This window comes from Carassius auratus, chromosome 14, assembly GCF_003368295.1.
Source record: "Carassius auratus strain Wakin chromosome 14, ASM336829v1, whole genome shotgun sequence".
Taxonomy (NCBI): domain Eukaryota; kingdom Metazoa; phylum Chordata; class Actinopteri; order Cypriniformes; family Cyprinidae; genus Carassius; species Carassius auratus.
Genome location: NC_039256.1, coordinates 9,524,869 through 9,545,046, shown reverse-complemented (window position 1 = coordinate 9,545,046; position 20,178 = coordinate 9,524,869). Strand labels below are relative to the sequence as shown.

Genomic DNA, 20,178 nt, shown 5'->3' with positions numbered 1-20,178 from the left:
GAATGAGCGTTAGTGATGATGGATCGACTCGTTCGCGAATGAGCTTTTGATGAGTCGTTCGCGATTCGCGAATGAGCCGACTCTAAGAGCCGGCTTTTTTAGTTGAACTTCGGGAGCTGGCTCGCATATCTTAAGAGCCAACTCTATTTTTTCAAATTTAGCCTATAGAAATTAAATAATTATGTAATAAAAATTGAAATATTATAGTCAAAGTCATTTAAAGAGCCGTTTGTGAGCCAAAGAGCCGGCTCTTTTCAGTGAGCTGAGTCAAAAGAGCCGAATTCCCAACACTACTATGCGTGCTTTCGAAAACCCGCCCAACTCTACCTCTGATTGGCTTACAATGAAATTTTACTCTACCTCAGCCAATCGTCAGCATTTATGCGCTTGTCTCGTGCTCTGCCCACTAACCAAGGAAGAACAGTAAAAAAAGTATTTGCCTCTCGCTCAGAGATCTAACGTTAGTTGGTCTGATGAAAAAAAAAAAACAGCTTCATCATCAGTTATAGTAACGCGCCGCATTTTTTGGCAGTAACGGTAACGGCGTTATTAAGATGAGAAGAGTAATCAATTAGATTACTCGTTACTGGAAAAAGTAATGCCGTTAGTAACGCCGTTATTTATAACGCCGTTATTCCCATCACTGGTTAATCATAATGTTGTTTCATGTCTCACTTGGTAAAATCAGGTTCTGCCAGTCGATGCAGCGCTGCTCAGCGCATTGGGAAACATCTTAATCGTGACCAGCAGTGAATAATGTGTGTAACACGTCGATAGAATTGACCCGGGTGTAATATAGCTTCGGTTGATGACGTCATCGGAGCACACGCTCAACACGGGGCTATAAATAGATAAGCCACAGGTGCTTCAACAGGTCTTTTGTCGTAAGATCATTCTGTGCATGTGTGTCAGGAAAATTCCTGGGGAGACAATGAAACATTAAGTGTTGTGTTCCTCTATGCTCCCTTTCCATGTCTGAGCTAGATACACATGATTACTGTTTTGTTTGTTGGGGAAGAGCACGTGGTTCTGGCTGTAGAGAAAGGCGAGTGCGAGCATTGTGGTCAGGCTGGTGCTGCGCTGCACACTATGGCAGTGTTACAGGCATACCAGGCTGACCTGTTGAAAGACTAGAGTGTGGGCAGTAGAGAGTCTCTGGGGAAGAACGGTGTACACCACATTACATGGTGCCGTCTCTCCTTAGTGCCCTCAGGAGATCGTTCTGCCAACCCTGCCAGGGCGCAGCGATCTCCGGCGAGCGCTTCTCTCAGTTACCGCCCGGAAACGTTGCAGTGCTAAGAGGCTCGCTACCTCTACGGAGGTCTCTAGAGCAGCAAGTACAGTCGCCCCTACTGGTCTGCTGCTCCAGGGCACCGAGCTAGTGGCTCTTGGCGCACAAGGAAGTGTTCGCCCCTTCCCGTTACCCTTACAAAACCCCTCCATCCCCGCCACCTCTCGTGCTTCGGGGGGCAGAGGTTTCCAGCGAAATATTAGATGTTGCAGTGTTTCCTGCCATCATTCAGGACACGGAACATCTAATATCCCCTTAAGAGGAAGTGTTAAAATTGTTACCACTCTTAGAGAGTCTGACAGCGTGGAAACTTCTGCCAGGCATTTCTGCGTGGGTATTAATCACAGTAAAGATAGGGTACAGGATCCAATTTAATCGTCATCCTCTACATTTCAACAGTGTGGTCTCTACTTCCGTGAAACCTGAGCTGATGCACCTATTGTCACAAGAGCTGCAAACTCTTCTGAGCAATAGGGGCCATAAAATATGTTCCTCTTCCGAGGAGTGAATCGGGCTATTACAGTAGATACTTCCTGGTTGCCAAAAAAGGGTGGGGGAGTGCGTCCAATATTAGATCTTTGAGGCTTAAACCATAGAGTCAAAGCACTCAAGTTCAAGATGTTAACCGTCAAGACAGTCATGTCGCGAATCCGACATCACGATTGGTTCATCACGATCGATCTGAAGGGTGCATATTTTCACATAGAAATTTTGCGACAACAAAGCGTACCAATTTCGGGTTCTTCCATTTGGCCTAGCCTTATCACCCCGCACGTACACAAAATGCATAGATGCAGTGCTGGCTCCGTTATGACTCCAGAGCATTTGCATTTTGAATTGCATCAATGATAGGTTAATACTAGCACAATCGCAAGAGATGACACTACAACACAGAGACATCGTGTTAGCTCATCTAGTTTCTCTTGGGTTGAGACTCAACACCAAAAAAAGTGTTCTTATTTCCGGCCCAGAAAACGACTTATGTCGGGATCGTTTGGGACTCGATCACGATGCAGGCACCACTGTCTCCCACTCGAATCGAGACCATTCGGCAGACCATGAGTGAGGTCACGCTAAGCCAAGATCGCACTGTTCATCAGTACCAAATTATGTTAGGTTTCATGGCTTCAGCATCTGTGGTGATTACTCTGGGGCTGTTGCACACGACACCATTTCAGTTGTGGCTAAAAGCTAGAGGATTTCATCCAAGAGCCAATCCTCAAAAGCAAATAAAAGTGATACCCCAACGTCTTCGTACACTATCTCTGTGGCTCAGACCCCGGTTACTTGCCTTGGGTCTCACTCCAGGGGCACTGTGTCATTGCAGACTGCTAGGTGATGCCTCCCTGATGGGCTGGGGAGTGGTCTTTGTTGGCCATCCAGCTCAAGGGAAATGGAAGGGTCATCAGCTCGATTGGCACATCAATTGCAGCAAGCTGATGGCCATATTTCTGGCTCCGAAATATTTTCTCCATCAATTGAGGGGCTGTCATGTCCTAGTCATGGGTGGACAACACAGCGACAGTCTGTGATATAAATCACCAGGGAGGTCTGCGCTCACGCAATCTTAACAGAATAGCGAGGCAGATCTTTCTTTAGGTCCAGGTCAAGTTCCTGTCAATCAGAGCTGTTTACGTTCTATGTGGGAGCAGATTTACTGTCCAGACAGACACTATCAGCTGGGGGGAAAAGTAGTTAAACAGATTTGGAAAAATTTTACAAAGCAGAGGTGGACCTCTTCGCCTCCCAACAGACAGTGCAATGTTCTCTCTACTTTTTTCTGGGTCACACATCCCCCCCGGTTCTGGATGCGATGGCGCACACATGGCCCAAAATGTGCCTGTATGCGTTTCCTCCAGTATCTCTGCTCCTGGGAGTTCTAGCCAGAGTTCGCCAACAAGGGTCTTGCCTCTTGCTTATATCACCACGTTGGCCGAACAGAGTGTGGTTCTTGGAGATAATATCTCTCCTTGATGGCTCGCCATGGGCAGTTCCGGAGAGGAGGGACCTTCTGTCTCAGGAAGAGGGCACGATATTCCATCCCAGGCCCGACCTGTGGTATCTTCGTGCTTGGCCCCTGATGGGTACCAATTGAGAAACACAGGGCTTTCACCGGATGTTATTGAGACCATTCTAAGTACTAGGGCTTCCTCCACTAGATGTGTTGTACACAATGTAGATCCAGTCAATTGCCAGATTGCTTCAGTTCTGGACTTCATACAAGAGAAGTTATCAACAGGCACATGCCCTGCCACTCTTAAGGTTTATGTGGCCGCTCTTTCGGCTTGCCATGCTTTGGTTGACGGGGTGCCACTCGGGAGACACCCTCTGCTCTCTCACATCTTCATGGGGCCAGGCGACTGAGGCCTACAGCAAAAACCAAGATGCCTTCTTGGGACTTAGCTATAGTTCTCGAGGGTCTGGTTGAAACCCCCTTTGAACCTTTAGAATCAGCGTCTGATAAACTTCTGACTCTAAAAATGTTTTTTCTCATGGCAATAACTTATTTAAAGAGAATTGGGGATATGCAGGCCCTGTCTATCTCACCATCATGTTTAGACTTTGCCCCAGGAATGGTTAAAGTGATTTTCCATCCTCATCCTGATTACCTGCCCAAGGTTCTGTTTTCGGCTGTACATCCGGTCATTCTAGAGGCCTTCTGCCCTCCACCGCTGCCCTTCACAACGCTGTAGCAGGAGAAATCTTAGACTGTGTCCAGTCCATGCTCTTCAGACTTACATCCACCACACTAACAAGTGGCGTGTCAGAGCAACTGTTCACCTATTATGGTGGGGGTAACAGAGACTATGTCTCATTGGGTCAGGGATGCTATTGCTCTTGCTTATGAGGCACACGGTCAAGCTTTGCCTATAGGTCTTGGAGCTCACTCCACCAGGAGGGTCGCCTCCTCTAGTGCTTTAGCAAGGGGTGCCCCCTTACAACAGGTTTGTGATGCAGCAGGTTGGTCCTCTCCGCACACATTCATAAGATTTTATAGTTTGGATGTTCATGCTACTCTCATATCCTTGGGTCAACATCACAAGCTAATGTCTGAGGCCTTCTTGTGGTTTTTATAGCACACCTGCACAACCTTAGGGGTCCAGACATTTTCAAGCATGGCGGCGTGGGTATTCTCGTTCCCAATGCGCTGAGCAGTGCAGCTTCGACTGTAGCTTTCGAATGGGAACGTTCCTGGTTCTCAGGGAACAAGGTTACAGTTGAGTAACCAGGAACGATATTAAAACATGCATACATAAAAGAAAACCAAATTGGACGCAAGAACAGCTGTTACTTCTTGCCCAACTGGTTAATGAAACAAGGATATAATCAAAGGAAAATTTTAGAGCTGTCAGTTTAACAAGTTAACTTAATTAGTTATAAAAAAAATTATATCATACAATATCACATGAGCAAGGGGAGCATTATATTATATTATATTATATTATATTATATTATATTAATTATATTATATTATATTATATTATATTATATTATATTATATTATATTATATATAAGTCAGCCAAGGCCTCCTGAGTCCCCTGCTCCACCATGGATTCCTGGCTTCCTCAACTTGAAGTGTCGCTGCACACCGATCACTGTATGACACCAAAGTACCAAGAGAGTGATTTTAATGCATAAGGAGCCGTATGCTCTGCTCTCTATAGCTCTTATGAATGTCATACAATGATCGATCTGCACAGCACAAACAGCCAAAATCTGGATAATTAGGCAATATAAAAATCCTGGCAAGGACGTGTCCTAGGAAAATGGCTCATATGGACACCCTACATTATGGTTTTCCTGTTCTCTAAACTGAACCCATGAAGTCTTAATGTTTGTTAATAAAGGACTGTGTGATTGAGCTGACCGATGAAATCAACTGTGAGGTTGGGAGAGAAATCACGCATTTCAGAAATAATTACAGTAAGTGTGATATAAGTGTCCAGTAAATTTGGAGCAACTTCATGCCTGACATCTGCTCCTGCACTGACCACATGTATGGAGGATGAGATCAGAAGAGTACAGGTGGAAACAGCTGACCAGGTGCCTGGGGTTTATATGGGAATGGACATGCTGCCAGATCTGTTCTGTGTCTCCTGGTGTTTGTTTGTTATATCAGCGGTGCAAAGTGAGAGAAAATGATCAGCTGTGTACGACGATGAGAGAATGCCCCTGGCTTTCACTTGTGTTCGAGCTCTGGCATCATTTCATCTGCTTCCAATCACATACATAAACTCACTCATTCAGCCACAGGCTCATCAGCACTGAAACCTGCTTACATAACCCCAAAACAACTGTTCCAGTGCTGCCGCGAGAAGTCTGCTCTACCCGTGTGTGTGCGTGAAAATGAGTGTCCGTACAATGTGGGATGGAGTGTTTTGTGAGATTTGTAAGTGTGGGAGAGAAAATGTGCAAGCAGCAACATCTCATGAGTTTCTCGAATCTTCTTAATGAATGAATAAAAATAGAGCCACTGCCATCACTCAAGATTTAGATGTTCTCAAACATGTCACTTTACGGAGTCACATAATGAGGATGAGTGTTTTTTGTTTGTTTGTTTGTTTTTTATTTTTTTTTTTTGGGGGGGTGTACTTGAATGACAGTGACACCATTTCCTGAAAAGGGAAACTGCATGCAAGTTCATGCATATAAAGGATTTTTTTTTAACATGCCCAGGTCATATTTTTAGCCCAAAACCAAAAGATAAAATGTTATTTTGTTAATGTAATGTGAAAAAATAATGATTATTTCATATGTAAAATATTTATCCATCATTAGTATTGTTTGTTGTATTACTGCTATTTTGTACATATTTAAATCCACAAAACTTAAGTTTTAAAATATAATTATTATTCTTTTTTTATATACAGTATAAATAGCACATAAATAATCAGTATTTAGAATTATAAGAATTATGAATAAATAAATATGCATACCTTAATTGTGACAAAAAAAATATATAAATTATCTCAGTTCGAAGAAAATCATCCATAAAACAATCCTGAAAATAGGTTTCAGTTTTTTATGCAGTTACTTATCAAAGTAAGAATAGTTCAACCATGAAGAATGCCCAAGCATTGCACACAGGAGAAGGAGAGAAATTGAGGAGTGATGATGGCACACACACACACACACACACACACACACGTTCTTTCATGACTCAGAAGCCAGTGTTTGTGAACCGCTGTGAATCTACAGGCTTCAGACGCTCATCGGTCGCTTCGTTGAGTGAACCTGTGAAAGGCTGCTTCCTTTCATCGCGGTTCTGGAAAGATCTGCGAGTGGGTTTAAATATCTTTTCCTCAGCTCATTTCCAGGCAGTCCATCTGCTGTCGGTGGCACAGTTTTACAGCACCATCATCAGCGTCAATGTGTTATGAGAACACGGCTCTCATTAACAATTGTGTGTGTGTGTGTGTGCAGCCATGAATGTGAAAATCATCAACACAATCATGCTCATGAAACAACACTTCAGTTCAAGATGTTATTTAACATTCAAAGTAAGGTTCCTTTCCAGAAAGAGCAGCTGGTCATGCTGTCAGTTAACACAGAAAATCATTTTTCCAAGCACTGGAAAGGAACCATTTACAAAAATGTCTATACACACAGTTTGTACAACCAGAGGAATGAGTGAGTTTATAAAAAAAATTATGAGGAACATTACTGTAAAGAGGAAGACATGTTATTTTGGGTATATGGTGGCTTGAAATGAATCATCTTAACTTTTATACCTAAAATATGCATTGCACTTCTACATATAATATAAATAATCACTCTTACCCTTTAATTTTTATACATACAAAATCAATATCACCACTCTATCACTATTTCTACATTACGGATCAATGAATGCAATAAATAAATGAATCTTCTTTCAGGAAAATGTTAAAACATTTTTTAAAAATGTATCATATAGGCTAGTTACCATTTTATAAAGACAATAAGGAAATCAAGCCTGTGCCTTACGGTGAATATAGTCACGCTTTAGGCTTCCGTTGCATAATGTGCCTAAAAATGCCTCATATTTGGACAATATAGAATGCCACACTGTGCTATAGGCTTAACTGCATTAGTTTAAACATATTAAATATGTAAAAAAAATAATAATAATTTAAACGTTTTTATTTTTTTACAATTTGAGGAATGAGTCAAAAGTATTTTCTGTATTAATTATTAGAGTCAGTAGACAGTTTTCTAATGAATTTACGGATTACAGATACCTTTTCAAGCTGGTTTACTGCTAGCAATTTCATATTTCGCACAAGGGCAAAACACGTTCCAACACGCATGCTGTAAACACTACTGACTGAGAAGAAAACAGTCAGTCGTTGTCTCTAGTGTTCACCCAGAGCTGGTGAAGAGCCTGTGATCTGGCCTCCAGTGGACCGTCAGAGGCTTCTCAAACACACAAATGCACATTGTGTCTATGGTTACGGCTCATAATGGCTTTATGATGCAGTCACATCTTCTCCAGAGAGCACTTTAATGGCTGTGGATTTAAAACCGACTAATCTCAATATATGCTCAATACACAATAATACAGCTGATCTTCAATCCTAAATGGATATTTACTACCCCCTAGATATTCATGGTGTTATATTGTTGTAATTTAGTCCTAATAAAAAGTGAAAGAAAGCCTAAAACGTGGAACTTTCAAAGTTGCAAAAATTAACTGCTTTTAAAACTAGACAGAATTTTAAAGATTTTTTTTTTAAGATAAATTTACCTCTTTTTTTAATCTTCATGACCTCATCATGGTTACCTCCATGTTTCCATATCATGACTAGAAACGTCAACTACAAAGCAGCATTAAAGTACATCTAAACTCCCTAAGCAAACCAAACAATATAACACACTACACACTGTATCTCTTCTATAGACACAACCAAGCCATGCGTCTGCAGTCTTCTGAACCAAACAGAGAAGCTATCAGTCGAACAAAGTCTAGACACGCTGTTCCTAGATGAAAGAAACTGCAATGCTTCCAAACACAGACTGAGGATAAATGCTGTGGCATAAAGTGCTGAGTGTAAACATGCAGAATTGAGACAACACACACCACCAGCCACACATCATAGAGTGAAACACACACAACATGAGCAGCTTCGGTCAAACCAACAGCTCTTCGGCAGGGCTTCAGCACAGCATGGCATGATTGCATTATGGGTGACCTGAGTTTGAGGCTTGTGCTTAGGGTTGCACAGGGGTGGACAATTAACAGTAAATTTACAGAAACTTTCAAAAAATCCCTGGAAGATTCCAAAAAATCCTGAAAATATAGCAAAATATTTGGAATGTTTCCAAAATGGAAATGTTCCATCTTTTTGCAACCCATTCCGATCCGGTCCCTCTCTTACACCAAACACACAGCTTTATATCCACTCTGTATTGTACTATGTGAATAAAGGTGAAAAATGCCTCCATAAAAAGAAGTTTAGCTCTGAACCATTTGTGTCTACCCAATAAATCCCAATAAATTCCAGGCTAACTTTATTGTTTGTGTGGAGCAGTTATAGGTTTTTGCTAGAATACATAGTGTTATTGTATACAATTTGAACTAGACAGCATTTCTCATGGCCTGCTCTAAGAGAAAGCCAGTGCCAAGACAAAATCCAAATTACAGTGATAGATATGATATTTACTTATTCATATGGCATTTTTGTCAACTGATGGTGATGGTCACCAGTAACCACCAGATTCACCTGCGCAGAAGAGCAGTGCTAAAGAGCAGGGGGTGTGTAGAGTGACACAGATTTATGTTTTAACAACAGATGGAGATATGAAAGCCAAGGAATATTCTTGGAATATCCTGGAAGACTATTTTACCTCACTGAACCCCGAAAATGCATAGAGGCCTACTATGTATGCATAATTGTTATGATCTCTAAAAATCATTTATAAATGTCATTTATTGTATTGATTCAGTGAGTCCTGCAGTAGAGATAACATTATAAACACTGAAGCTCACAAAGACCCGTATTTGGTCAAATTTACACAAGTGTATAATGCAATGAATGTTGACGTCTATCTATCAAAAAAGGTTAAATCATGTATTTACATAAAAGACTTATTTAAACTAGTCAGAACTGGTGTCAGAGGTCAGTTACCATGTTGTGTGGATTTGTTATACTGGAAGATTCATTCAAATGTCCTAATGTACATATAGTTCCTTATAAACCTGCCGGATTAATCTATATTTGAGTGTAAAATGTATGTTTTATTGCTTTGAACAAGTATTGCAGTGTTGCTGCAGTGGGTTTTTTAAGTCTATTTGGGGTTGAAGGACAGCGCAGAGAGCTCAAACAAGAAACTGAAAACGAACTGTTCCTCCATCTGTGTAATTCTCATCTCCACTCCCTCGAGTGTTTCTGAACAATGCAGACGCGGGCTGTAATTAATCCCACTGTGTCAATATTTGCCTTTAGATTCTCTTTGAACTGTCTCCCAGAGTCTCTTGTTTATCTGCAGTGACAGCTGCCTGTACCATATTCTTAACGCATTACACACACGCCAGCCTCAATCTGACTCACACTGTGTGTGTGAATGTAAGCAACAGTTATGGATCGATCTAAACAGACTGATGAAAATAAACAGTGGCCCAGCTATAATCCAATTTCGAAAGCATTTCCAATCGGCAAGTAGCACGACTGCACCGGATAAAGCTGTGAAGCTGCACAAGTGGCACAGCATCTCAGTCAGAGGCAAGTGTCCATCCTTGTAAATCTCTTTGGGTTGGACTACTGAGGATTGGGATTTCTGGAGATTATTGACTATTAGAGAGCAGATTAAAGACTCAAGGCTTCAGATGGTTGAGGTGATTCCCAGCACACTTGCTTCTAGTTCAGCAATAGAAACAATTTCAAACGTGACCATGTCTTCACTTCAGCTCCTGTATTAGGTTCACTCAACTATGGGCAAACCCCCTGGAGCCGGTGTAGAATTACAGCAGTTCACTGGCCGATGCCGCAAACACCACTCACCAACGTATGCAACAGAGAAAGTGCTTCCCTCTCTGGCTTACGCAGGAGCCAGTACAGCTAGAAGCACAGTTGTCTAATGCTTCACCATTTTTTAGGATCTCCTAGCTTGATGGAGCAGAGATATGCTAGAATGGGGCTTCCCGATCCTGTTCCTGGAGACCTTCCTGACGGAGTGGTGATGGAGGCCAGCTGGTAAGAGCTGTGTGGGTAAACCTCCCTCTCCTGATCTCAAGAGGTGAACTAAAGACTGAGGCTAGATCCTGTGGTCCTTATCGTCATGGTTAGTGATCACCTCCCATGCCACAGAAACAGGTAGGTATGGTTTTAAAGCATGGCTGCTGGTTTGAGCTGGTTTGAGCTGGTCCTTAGCTTAGGGCTAGGAAATTTTTCAGATTTTATCGATTAATTTGAATTTAATTTTTTACCACAATTTAATTTATCTTTTTTTATAAATCGAGGAAACGCAATTCTGAATACAAATATTAACAAACATTAGAATTAGACACTTTGACAATAAAAGTCAAGAGAAAAGAATGATCCACACTTTTGACATGCTCTGTGAAGGACCATAAGTAGAATATATATAGGCACCCTTCACACAGAATACACTTTTGTGCAGAGATGCGACACGGGCAGTGGAATAGGAAAAAAATTGAGTTTTTCATCTTTTAATAACTAGAGAGCCGCATTTTTTAAATGCTGTTTCATGCATGAGATGCTGCAAAAGACGCAAACGCAACAGTCAAACTATGCTTACATAGAAAAACCTATGAAAAGGCAGCAAATTGTACTTGAATTATGTTGTAGTTAAATTTTCAAGTTGACTAGTTAAAAATCAAGAATTGGTCAAGAATTCTTTCCAGTCCTACCTTAGCTGGTCATGATCTGGTCTTTGACAACTAGCTCCTGCTCAGGACCAGCACATGACCAGCTTAAACCAGCTCAACCCAGCAACAATGCCTCAAAACAGACCTAACCAGCATACAGGTCCTTCTCAAAAAATTTGCATATTGTGATCAAGTTCATTATTTTCCATAATGTAATGATAAAAATTAAACTTTCATATATTTTAGATTCATTGCACACCAACTGAAATATTTCAGGTATTTTATTGTTTTAATACTGATGATTTTGGCATACAGCTCATGAAAACCATAAATTCCTATCTCAAAAAATTAGCATATTTCATCCGACCAATAAAAGAAAAGTGTTTTTTAATACAAAAAAAAGTCAACCTTCAAATAATTATGTTCAGTTATGCTCTCAATACTTGGTCAGGAATCCTTTTGCAGAAATGACTGCTTCAGTGCGGCGTGGCATGGAGGCAATCAGCCTGTGGCACTGCTGAGGTGTTATGGAGGTCCAGGATGCTTCGATAGCGGCCCTAAGCTCATCCTTGCGTCTCTCAACTTTCTCTTCACAGCATCCCACAGATTCTCTATGGGAATGGGCATGAAGTGCTCCAAAATCTCCTGATAACTAGCTGCATTGACCCTGCCCTTGATAAAACACAGTGGACCAACACCAGCAGCTGACATGGCACCCCAGACCATCACTGACTGTGGGTACTTGACACTGGACTTCAGGCATTTTGGCATTTCCTTCTCCCCAGTCTTCCTCCAGACTCTGGCACCTTGATTTGCAAATGACATGCAAAATTTGCTTTCATCCGAAAAAAGTACTTTGGACACTGAGCAACAGTCCAGTGCTGCTTCTCGTAGCCCATTTCCTGCACACGCCTGTGCACGGTGGCTCTGGATGTTTCTACTCCAGACTCAGTCCACTGCTTCTGCAGGTCGCCCAAGGTCTGAAATCGGTCCTTCTCCACAATCTTCCTCAGGGTCCGGTCACCTCTTCTCGTTGTGCAGCGTTTTTTGCCACACTTTTTCCTTCCCACAGACTTCCCACTGAGGTGCCTTGATACAGCACTCTGGGAACAGCCTATTCGTTCACAAATGTCTTTCTGTGTCTTACTCCCTCGCTTGAGGGTGTCAATGATGGCCTTCTGGACAGCAGTCAGGTCGGCAGTCTTACCCATGATTGCGGTTTTGAGTAATGAACCAGGCTGGGAGTTTTTAAAAGCCTCAGGAATCTTTTGCAGGTGTTTAGAGTTAATTAGTTGATTCAGATGATTAGGTTAATAGCTCGTTTAGATAACCTTTTCATGATATGCTAATTTTTAGGTTTTCATGAGCTGTATGCCAAAATCATCAGTATTAAAACAATAAAAGACCTGAAATATTTCAGTTGGTGTGCAATGAATCTAAACTATATAAAAGTTTAATTTTTATCATTACATTATGGAAAATAATGAACTTTATCACAATATGCTAATTTTTTGAGAAGGACCTGTATGCTGATTTTTCCAACAGGGCAAACGCATCTGAATCAGATAATTAAGATCTTCAGAAGCACTTGATGGATACATACAGGTGTGTTTGATCAGGGTTTGATCTGAACTCTAGGTAGGCCCATCTCCAGGAACAGGATTGGGCAAATGTTGGTGGTTGAAGAGTTGCTTGCAGCCTATTTGTCAACATCTTCACTTCCTTTTTAAAAGTCTTTCCCTACCCTTCTGTCTAAACCTGTTAGGATGACTTTGGCCTTGATTGGCAAGTCCTACGTGGCTCTCAGTCAGATGGGTGCAGATGCTGTCAAAGAGCTTAGAGGAGTGAGTTGGTGTTTTATGCAACCAAACATACAGTTCATGTGACCGGCTGCTCCATGGCAGGGTTGGTGGCAATGGAGACACATCAGTGGCTAAACCTTACAGATGTCAGGGAAAAGCAGAAGGCTTTCCTGCTGGATGCTCCTGTTTCTCAGTCTGGGATCTTTGTTAGTGCTTTGAATGCTTTAGTCTTTGACTAACTGAGACTTGTTGTGGCACTTGTATACTGTTGTTGTTGTCCTCTTGTTGGTCTGATTGCTTCTATTGTTCTCATTTGTAAGTCGCTTTGGATAAAAGCGTCTGCTAAATGATTAAATGTAAAAGGATTTTGGTCGTGGTCTGAGGAAGGTTTTGTTGCAACCAACCTAGGTTACTTACCTAAGCTCAATTCACTTAATTTGACTCAGAGGTTGTAGTGTTTCTCCTTCTCCATTTGAGTCGCAGAAGACTGAAATGCTGCATTGCCTTTTTCCTCTGAAGGCGTTATTAATCTACATTGGATGCACAAACCAGTGGCATAAATACGATCAGCTGTTTGCTTGCTTCGATGGCCGCCACAGGGGTGTTGCTGCTAGGAAACAAAAACTGGTGCACTTGGTGAAGAATGTGATTTCTCTTGTTTATGATGCATGTGTGCTAATTTTGCCTCTTGTTATTCAGTGTCACACTTCTACAAGCATAATTTAAGGGTTCATCATTGGAGGAAATTTGTGTGGAGAGGAAATTTGTATGATTTTATAATTTGGGCATGTTTATTTAGCCTTTTTTAAGCGTGTCTATGTGTTCACAGGCAGATAAACTGGTGGTCTCTTGTAGTATGGCACTGTGTTAGTGTTCACATAGCATTGGCTACTGGAGTGAACCGATGAAAGGGAACGGATGGATGTTACCCTGGTTCCCACAGGATGGAAATACTACCATACGTCTCATTCTCTACTCTGTGGACTTGGGTTATGTCTGTAACTGAGACATTTAACAGTCTTGTTTGTGTTTGATCTAAAATGGTTATATTTTCTTTACGGTTGAGTTGCTCAGTCTGAACCAGAGTTCAACCCCCCCACATCCCTCTGCCCCCACAGGTCTTCTCTCATTGTATGTTATTGTGTGGTTAACTGTGGTGTTTTTACATCATCATCATCATGAGCATCATCATCATGAGCATGTTGCTGCAACTCTTTACTAATGTATCTCAGGAGGCAAAGACACCAAGTTCACTGTATTATTGAAGTATTTGTGAAGTCTTTGCACAGATCAATGGATGCAAGAGATCCAGAGAGTGTGAGGTACTCTGAAAGCAGTTTATTTATAGACAAGCAACAGGAGGAATGCATCATACTTTTGATTATATTACAGTTTTATATAATGTAACTGGGAACATGCGATGATTGCAAAATGAAAAGTATACATCATCAATCAAGTTAGGATTGATTTCAACGGTGAACCATACCAGTTCAACTGTCCTCCAATATTTCCCCAATATTTCACACCAATCCTGCTCAAAACTGACCTCTGCTCAAAGGAGCCTGATTCTGCACTGACATCTCCAGTGGGACCGTGCCTTAAACTGAAGACAAGAGACAATTCTGACATGCAGCAACAGAGAAGGGAATATACAGGAAAGGTAATGCAATTTCAATCACAATATAGAGCCAAAGGTTTGCTATAGCGTCACACAAGTATCCTCCAATCATAAGCTACAAATAGATAAAGATTCTGTTGCTCTGAAAAGAAGCGTTTGAGTTTGAGAGGACACCATTAGGGTCCCTGTGGATTGTCGTTTCCAGTTTATGTCCTATTGTAATAGCAATCTTTATATTCCTTGGGGATTATCGAACTGTAGCTCAGATCATTTTTAAATTAGAATTTAATGACATGTGTCTGAAATGAATTATTACAAAATGAACTCGGTTTGAGACCTAGTCTATTTTACTCTGGAGCAATCACAGAAAAGCGGGAAATGATCACATTTAAAACAGAAAAGATACAAGGCCAGAACAGAAGAGGTTATCAGTGGCTGATGAGGTTCTGCCTCTTCCTCAACATCAGCAGATACGTTTCCTTCTCCCTCACTGCCTGTTTTAATTAGTAAAGCTGATCAATGGAGGCATCATCACCCCTCCACACATCAACAGCTGTGTGCCTTCCACACAAGATATTAATGATTCCAATAAACAGACAAATCCAATAATCGGTCAATGAAAAACCCTGTTATGATTGGGGGGATAGATCTCCCTTACTGTCTATAATGATTATGAGTTATAGGAGGCAGAATGACTGCAGTACTGCTTAATAGCTGTGCCTGAACCCTATAAAATAACATCAGCACACACTGCAACAATTATCCCTCTGGGCAGACCGAAGGATCGACGGTTTACGGTCACAAATCACTTCACCATTTAACTATTGCACCAAGCTTAGATGTTTCTAAAACCCACCTGCTGTGATCTACATCTACAAACACTCAAATAAGTCGACATGCCTAACCAATTTGACTTCTGTAGTGGAACATATTTACAAGAAAAACTTCTTCACATTGTCTGTGATGTTACTTGGGCTTATTGTTTTTAAATGAATTACATTTAACCCCAGGATCTATAAATGCATGCAGCAGTGTTTTGCACAGGATCTACATCATACGTCAGGGATGTTAATGTTTAATCATTTCAGCCCATGTATCAGCGATCTCAGTTTGTCTGTCTGAATCATCTCTGAAAGGATCTGTGAATATGTCTCTCCCTCGTTCCTGTCTGGAGCTGCTCGGTGTACCAGCGCAGAGTTAATTAGATAGATTAGACACAGAAACACAAAGGCTGGTTGGGTAATCTGCTTTGACTGAGCTGGTTATAGGTTTGTCCTGGTTTTCATCCTGGCCTTGCCTATGTTCATGCTTTGAAGTCTTGAAACGCCAGAGCAAAATGAAAAAGAGATATTAGTAGCAGCATGATAACAGAGGATTTGGTGGAGAAGAGACTTGAGGGGAGAAAGATTTAATAATCTGATGCAATGCTTCAACTTTCCCTGAGCAATGCAGATCTACCCAGTATCAATATTCATACCTAACATATTTATTAGTTTTACCATTATTTAGTCTTTTACGCTTCATTGCATTGTGTTTTAGGGTTAACAAATGTGTTTAATGGCTGCAAGTACTTTTCTGTTATTTTATTTTTTACAGTGTAGTCTTGATTTTTTTATGCTTGCGGAAAAGGTCTTCAGTATAGAGATTTCTCTGGTGAACGAAGCACTGAAACTGAGATATGAAAGACTGGCTTTCATTTCAGTTTGATTTCATTTCACTGATAGTACAGGCAAAGTTTGGATATCACTTTGGTTTTGATTATGTGCAAATGCATTGAATACATACATTTTTTCGATATTTAGGACAATATACTGGTTTTTATTCATGCTTTCATAAAGACACTTTGAGACTAGCACTTCACTTTAAACAATGCCCAGACACGACCTTTAAAACACTATCAGGAAATTAGGGATGGAGTTCAGTTCTGATTGACGTAAAATAAACGACTGGTTGATATGCATCATCTCATCGTGAGATTTGTGTTGAGTTAATGGCAATGCTGGCCTGAGGTTACAATGGAAATACCTGAAATTTAAAGCTCTAAAATCCTCCTTCGAACAATGGCACTGCATTTAATGAAGAAGAAAATATCTATTTGACTAATATCAGTTGCATGATTAAAAACATACGGTGTTTCATAACAGGCTATGGCTTAAGATATATGCAAACATCAATTACTAAATGCACTTGAATAATGAATTTAAATATATGTATCTTAAATACATGAAGCGTTTAACTTAATAAACAACAAGCATATGAAAGAATTGGCACAAATGGCAGGCAACAACAAGACACAGTATAGCTATGGTTCAACTGAACGGGAAACTTGAGTGGCATTATACCGTTCTGTGCAATTACTAAATCCAGACCTGCTTTGACACTATTCAGTAATGCTAGTTAAAATAGTTTGACACGTTTCATCTTCTGGTCTCTCCGTGACTGCATCTATCCATAAAGATGGATTCTCTTTCCTTTGGCCCCTTTTAAAGGATTCATAGTGACCCCAATGATTTAAATCGATTACATCTCTATTTCGCAACATGAACAACTCAAAAGCTTTATCATTTGAGTGTCACGAGAAGCCCTTTCGAATGGCTCAAGCCTAGTTTAGCAGTTCACGCTAACAAGTGTTAGCTGGACAAAACACATCAACAACGGCACGACGCTGCGCTTCTCAGGAGCTGGGAGAAGGGGAAGGCAGTCTCTCGGTGAGGGGAGGATCAACAGGGATGGTTTGGAGGGAGGACGGGTCACTGGAGAAGGTCTGATGGACGTGATCTAGAAGCGTCTACATGATCTCTGGCTCGGGAGGCAGGGGTTAAGATCACTCACGGAAGAATACGTATTCGGTGTAGCTGGTCCAGATCTTGTCGTCAGTCTGCTCGTGAGCGAAGGCGCAGGTCCCTGTGGAGTTACAGGCCACCATGTGGAAGCCGGCGTCCGCCAACCGGTCGAAAGCCTGCTCCAGGAAAGTAAACTTTAGGTAGAAGCGCGCCGTGTAGCGCTCTGGAGGGCGATCGGGGTCGCGACTCTCGTTCAGCGTTTCCCCGAAAACCTCCTTAGCGAGAGAGGTCTTCCCACACACCATGATCCGAGCCACGCGTCTGAACTTGGCGTCTGTTTGGCTGTCCCGGCCGAGCGTGTAGGAGCCCCGGTAGCCGATGGTGATGAAGCCGGAGCACTTCCCGTCGCTGGAGCAGGGAGCGGCCCCGAGGCTGCGGGCGACGTCGGCCCCGGGCGAGGGGTCCTCGGGGTCGCTCTGACAGCCCTCGTCCCCTAGCGAGCTCTGTTTGGTGAGCTTGGGGGCCAGCAGCTTCACCAGCTCGGGGAGGTGGAAGAACTCGGCCTCTCGCTGCAGACGGCCTCGCTCGGGGAAGTGCTCCGGGAGCACCAGCTGACCGTCTCGCATGTAGTCCAGAATATACCGGAACAGGAATCCGTCTCGGTCCACGAAGAAACGGCCTCTGGTGTCGCGCGCCAGACTGCTGGTGCTCTTCTGACTGAACATCTCCCACAGGAGCGAGTCCGGCACGCTGGTCAGAGTCGAGACGCGCGTGATGTACACCTGACCCCCCACGTTCAGCTCAATGATTTCAGGGAAGGACAGGTCCTCCACAGGACGGCTAACAGCATTGTCAGGTAAAGCCATGTTTCAGAATACTTCGAGAAAGATTTATATAAAAAAAAAGTCAATATAGGAACTGAAATTTACACCAGAGTATAAAATATCAAGATTGTGGAGTCAGAAGTGTCCAGTTCACACGACTTACGCATAATAATCCGTCAGTAATGAGTTTTAAACATGTAAATTAGCACACGTGGCTCACTGCTGTCAAACGCTGCCAAACAAAAACTGAGTTTTCAGATGATGTCCCTTTCATGTGTCCTTTATTGAAGGTCCCAAACATGTAGAGAACGTCCAATTCACATGAACCTACCGTTAGTAGTACCTACGGAGCCATCTAAACAGCCGTCTGTCAGTAAATGTCCGATGTTATCACGAGAACGTCCGTTGGGGAAATAGATGTGGATGATAAAGAGTCATGATGTGATTGCTCTCGCTCTCTCTCTTTCTCTCACCGAGCGCTATGCAACAGGACCATAATATTCCCGCGAGCTGGCCACGCCCCTGCGCTGCGACGTCATCGGCGCTAACCCCGCCCCCGCGCCGTCAGCACATAGGCTACTTCATGAAATTCGTTTCTGCACTAAGTATATATATATATATATATATATATATATATATATATATATATATATATATATATATATATATATATATATATATATATATATATATATGTGTGTGTGTGTGTGTGTATTATATATATATGTGTGTGTGTATATATATGTGTGTGTATATATGTATATATATATATATGTATATATATATATATATATATATATATATATATATATATATATATATATATATATATATATATATATATATATATATATGTATTTTTTACTGTCAGTCTCATTATTTATCTACTTTTAACATAATTATTGTTGTTAATGTCTTATTCAGTTGATTGCATTTTTTTGGCGTTTATTTCTGTTTGATTTTCTGTATGATTTTCAACAATAAATTTCCTAAACAAAATTCAGATTGCTAGGTTTAGAAAGCAGCCTACCCATAAAATCCAGTTTAAAAAATGTAAAATAGAATGTAACACTGACATCTAGTGGATAAACTTTACTTTACTTTATCTTTTATAAAATAAAACTCTAATCTGATGTTTCAGAATCACTCTCTTTCTCTCTCTCTCTCTCTCTCTCTCTCTCTCTCTCACACACACACAAAATCTCTCTCTCACACTCTCTCTCTCTCTCTCTTTATTTCTCTCTCTCTCTGTCTTTCTCTCTGTCTCAATTCAATTAATTCAATATTGCTTGATTGGCATGAATGTAAATGATACAATATTGCCAAAGCTTAGTGTACATATATAGAAAAAAATTAAATAATAACAATAATAATAATTAAATGAACATCTAAGGTAATGGAACTGAATATTATAACATCGTAGAATATTAAAGTTTATTTTTACAGACGCTAAGACACATTTCTCAATACTCTGGTCACTTTTGCTAAACTCTTGACACAGTGAGCACAACAGAAGTCTATGTGCGCTAAACTGAGGATCAGTTATCATTGCTTTGGCACAAAATGCATTCAATGACAACATCTCTCAAATTTGATGATTTCTTTTCTCACTCAGACACAACAACTGCCAAAACTCTTTGTACGTACAGGATAATTTATAATACTGTTATCACAGCTGTTAAACTTATGTTCAGAACAATAACATCATACAAAACTGAATAAGACAGCAATTTGTACAGCAATATTTGAATTAAATATATTTTATATCTTAAAATGAAATGCTATAAAAACGATTGGACAGTTAGTAGATGAGCATTACTATTGTATCTGTATCAGTGGATGGTGTGGACACAAATTCTTCTATTCGAATTACTCAGTGCATAAAAATAAAAATAAATAAACTAAATAAAATATTGATGAATTCTGCATCATGTCTGATTCGTTCCAGTAACATATACTGCAGTGAATTATAAACAGAAATGTGTCCTTGTTTTACACAAGAAATCATTGTATAATGCTACATGTTGTTAGTGTTTTTAGCTCATTGTTTT

The 20,178-nt window shown here is 41.0% G+C and overlaps 1 protein-coding gene across 1 annotated transcript; it reads right to left on the bottom strand.

The window, feature by feature from the left end:
• Positions 1 to 14,219: 14,219 nt before the first annotated feature.
• kctd12b (potassium channel tetramerisation domain containing 12b) lies at positions 14,220 to 18,641 on the bottom strand. Its single transcript, XM_026279811.1, has one exon. The coding sequence runs from the start codon at positions 18,167 to 18,169 to the stop codon at positions 17,345 to 17,347; it is 825 nt and encodes a 274-aa protein (XP_026135596.1). The 5' UTR covers positions 18,170 to 18,641; the 3' UTR covers positions 14,220 to 17,344.
• Between the last annotated feature and the right edge of the window lie 1,537 nt (positions 18,642 to 20,178).

Bases quoted from the DNA above. Each gene is read 5' to 3' on its own strand.
- kctd12b (XM_026279811.1), bottom strand. From the start codon at position 18,169: ATGGCTTTACCTGACAATGCTGTTAGCCGTCCTGTGGAGGACCTGTCC.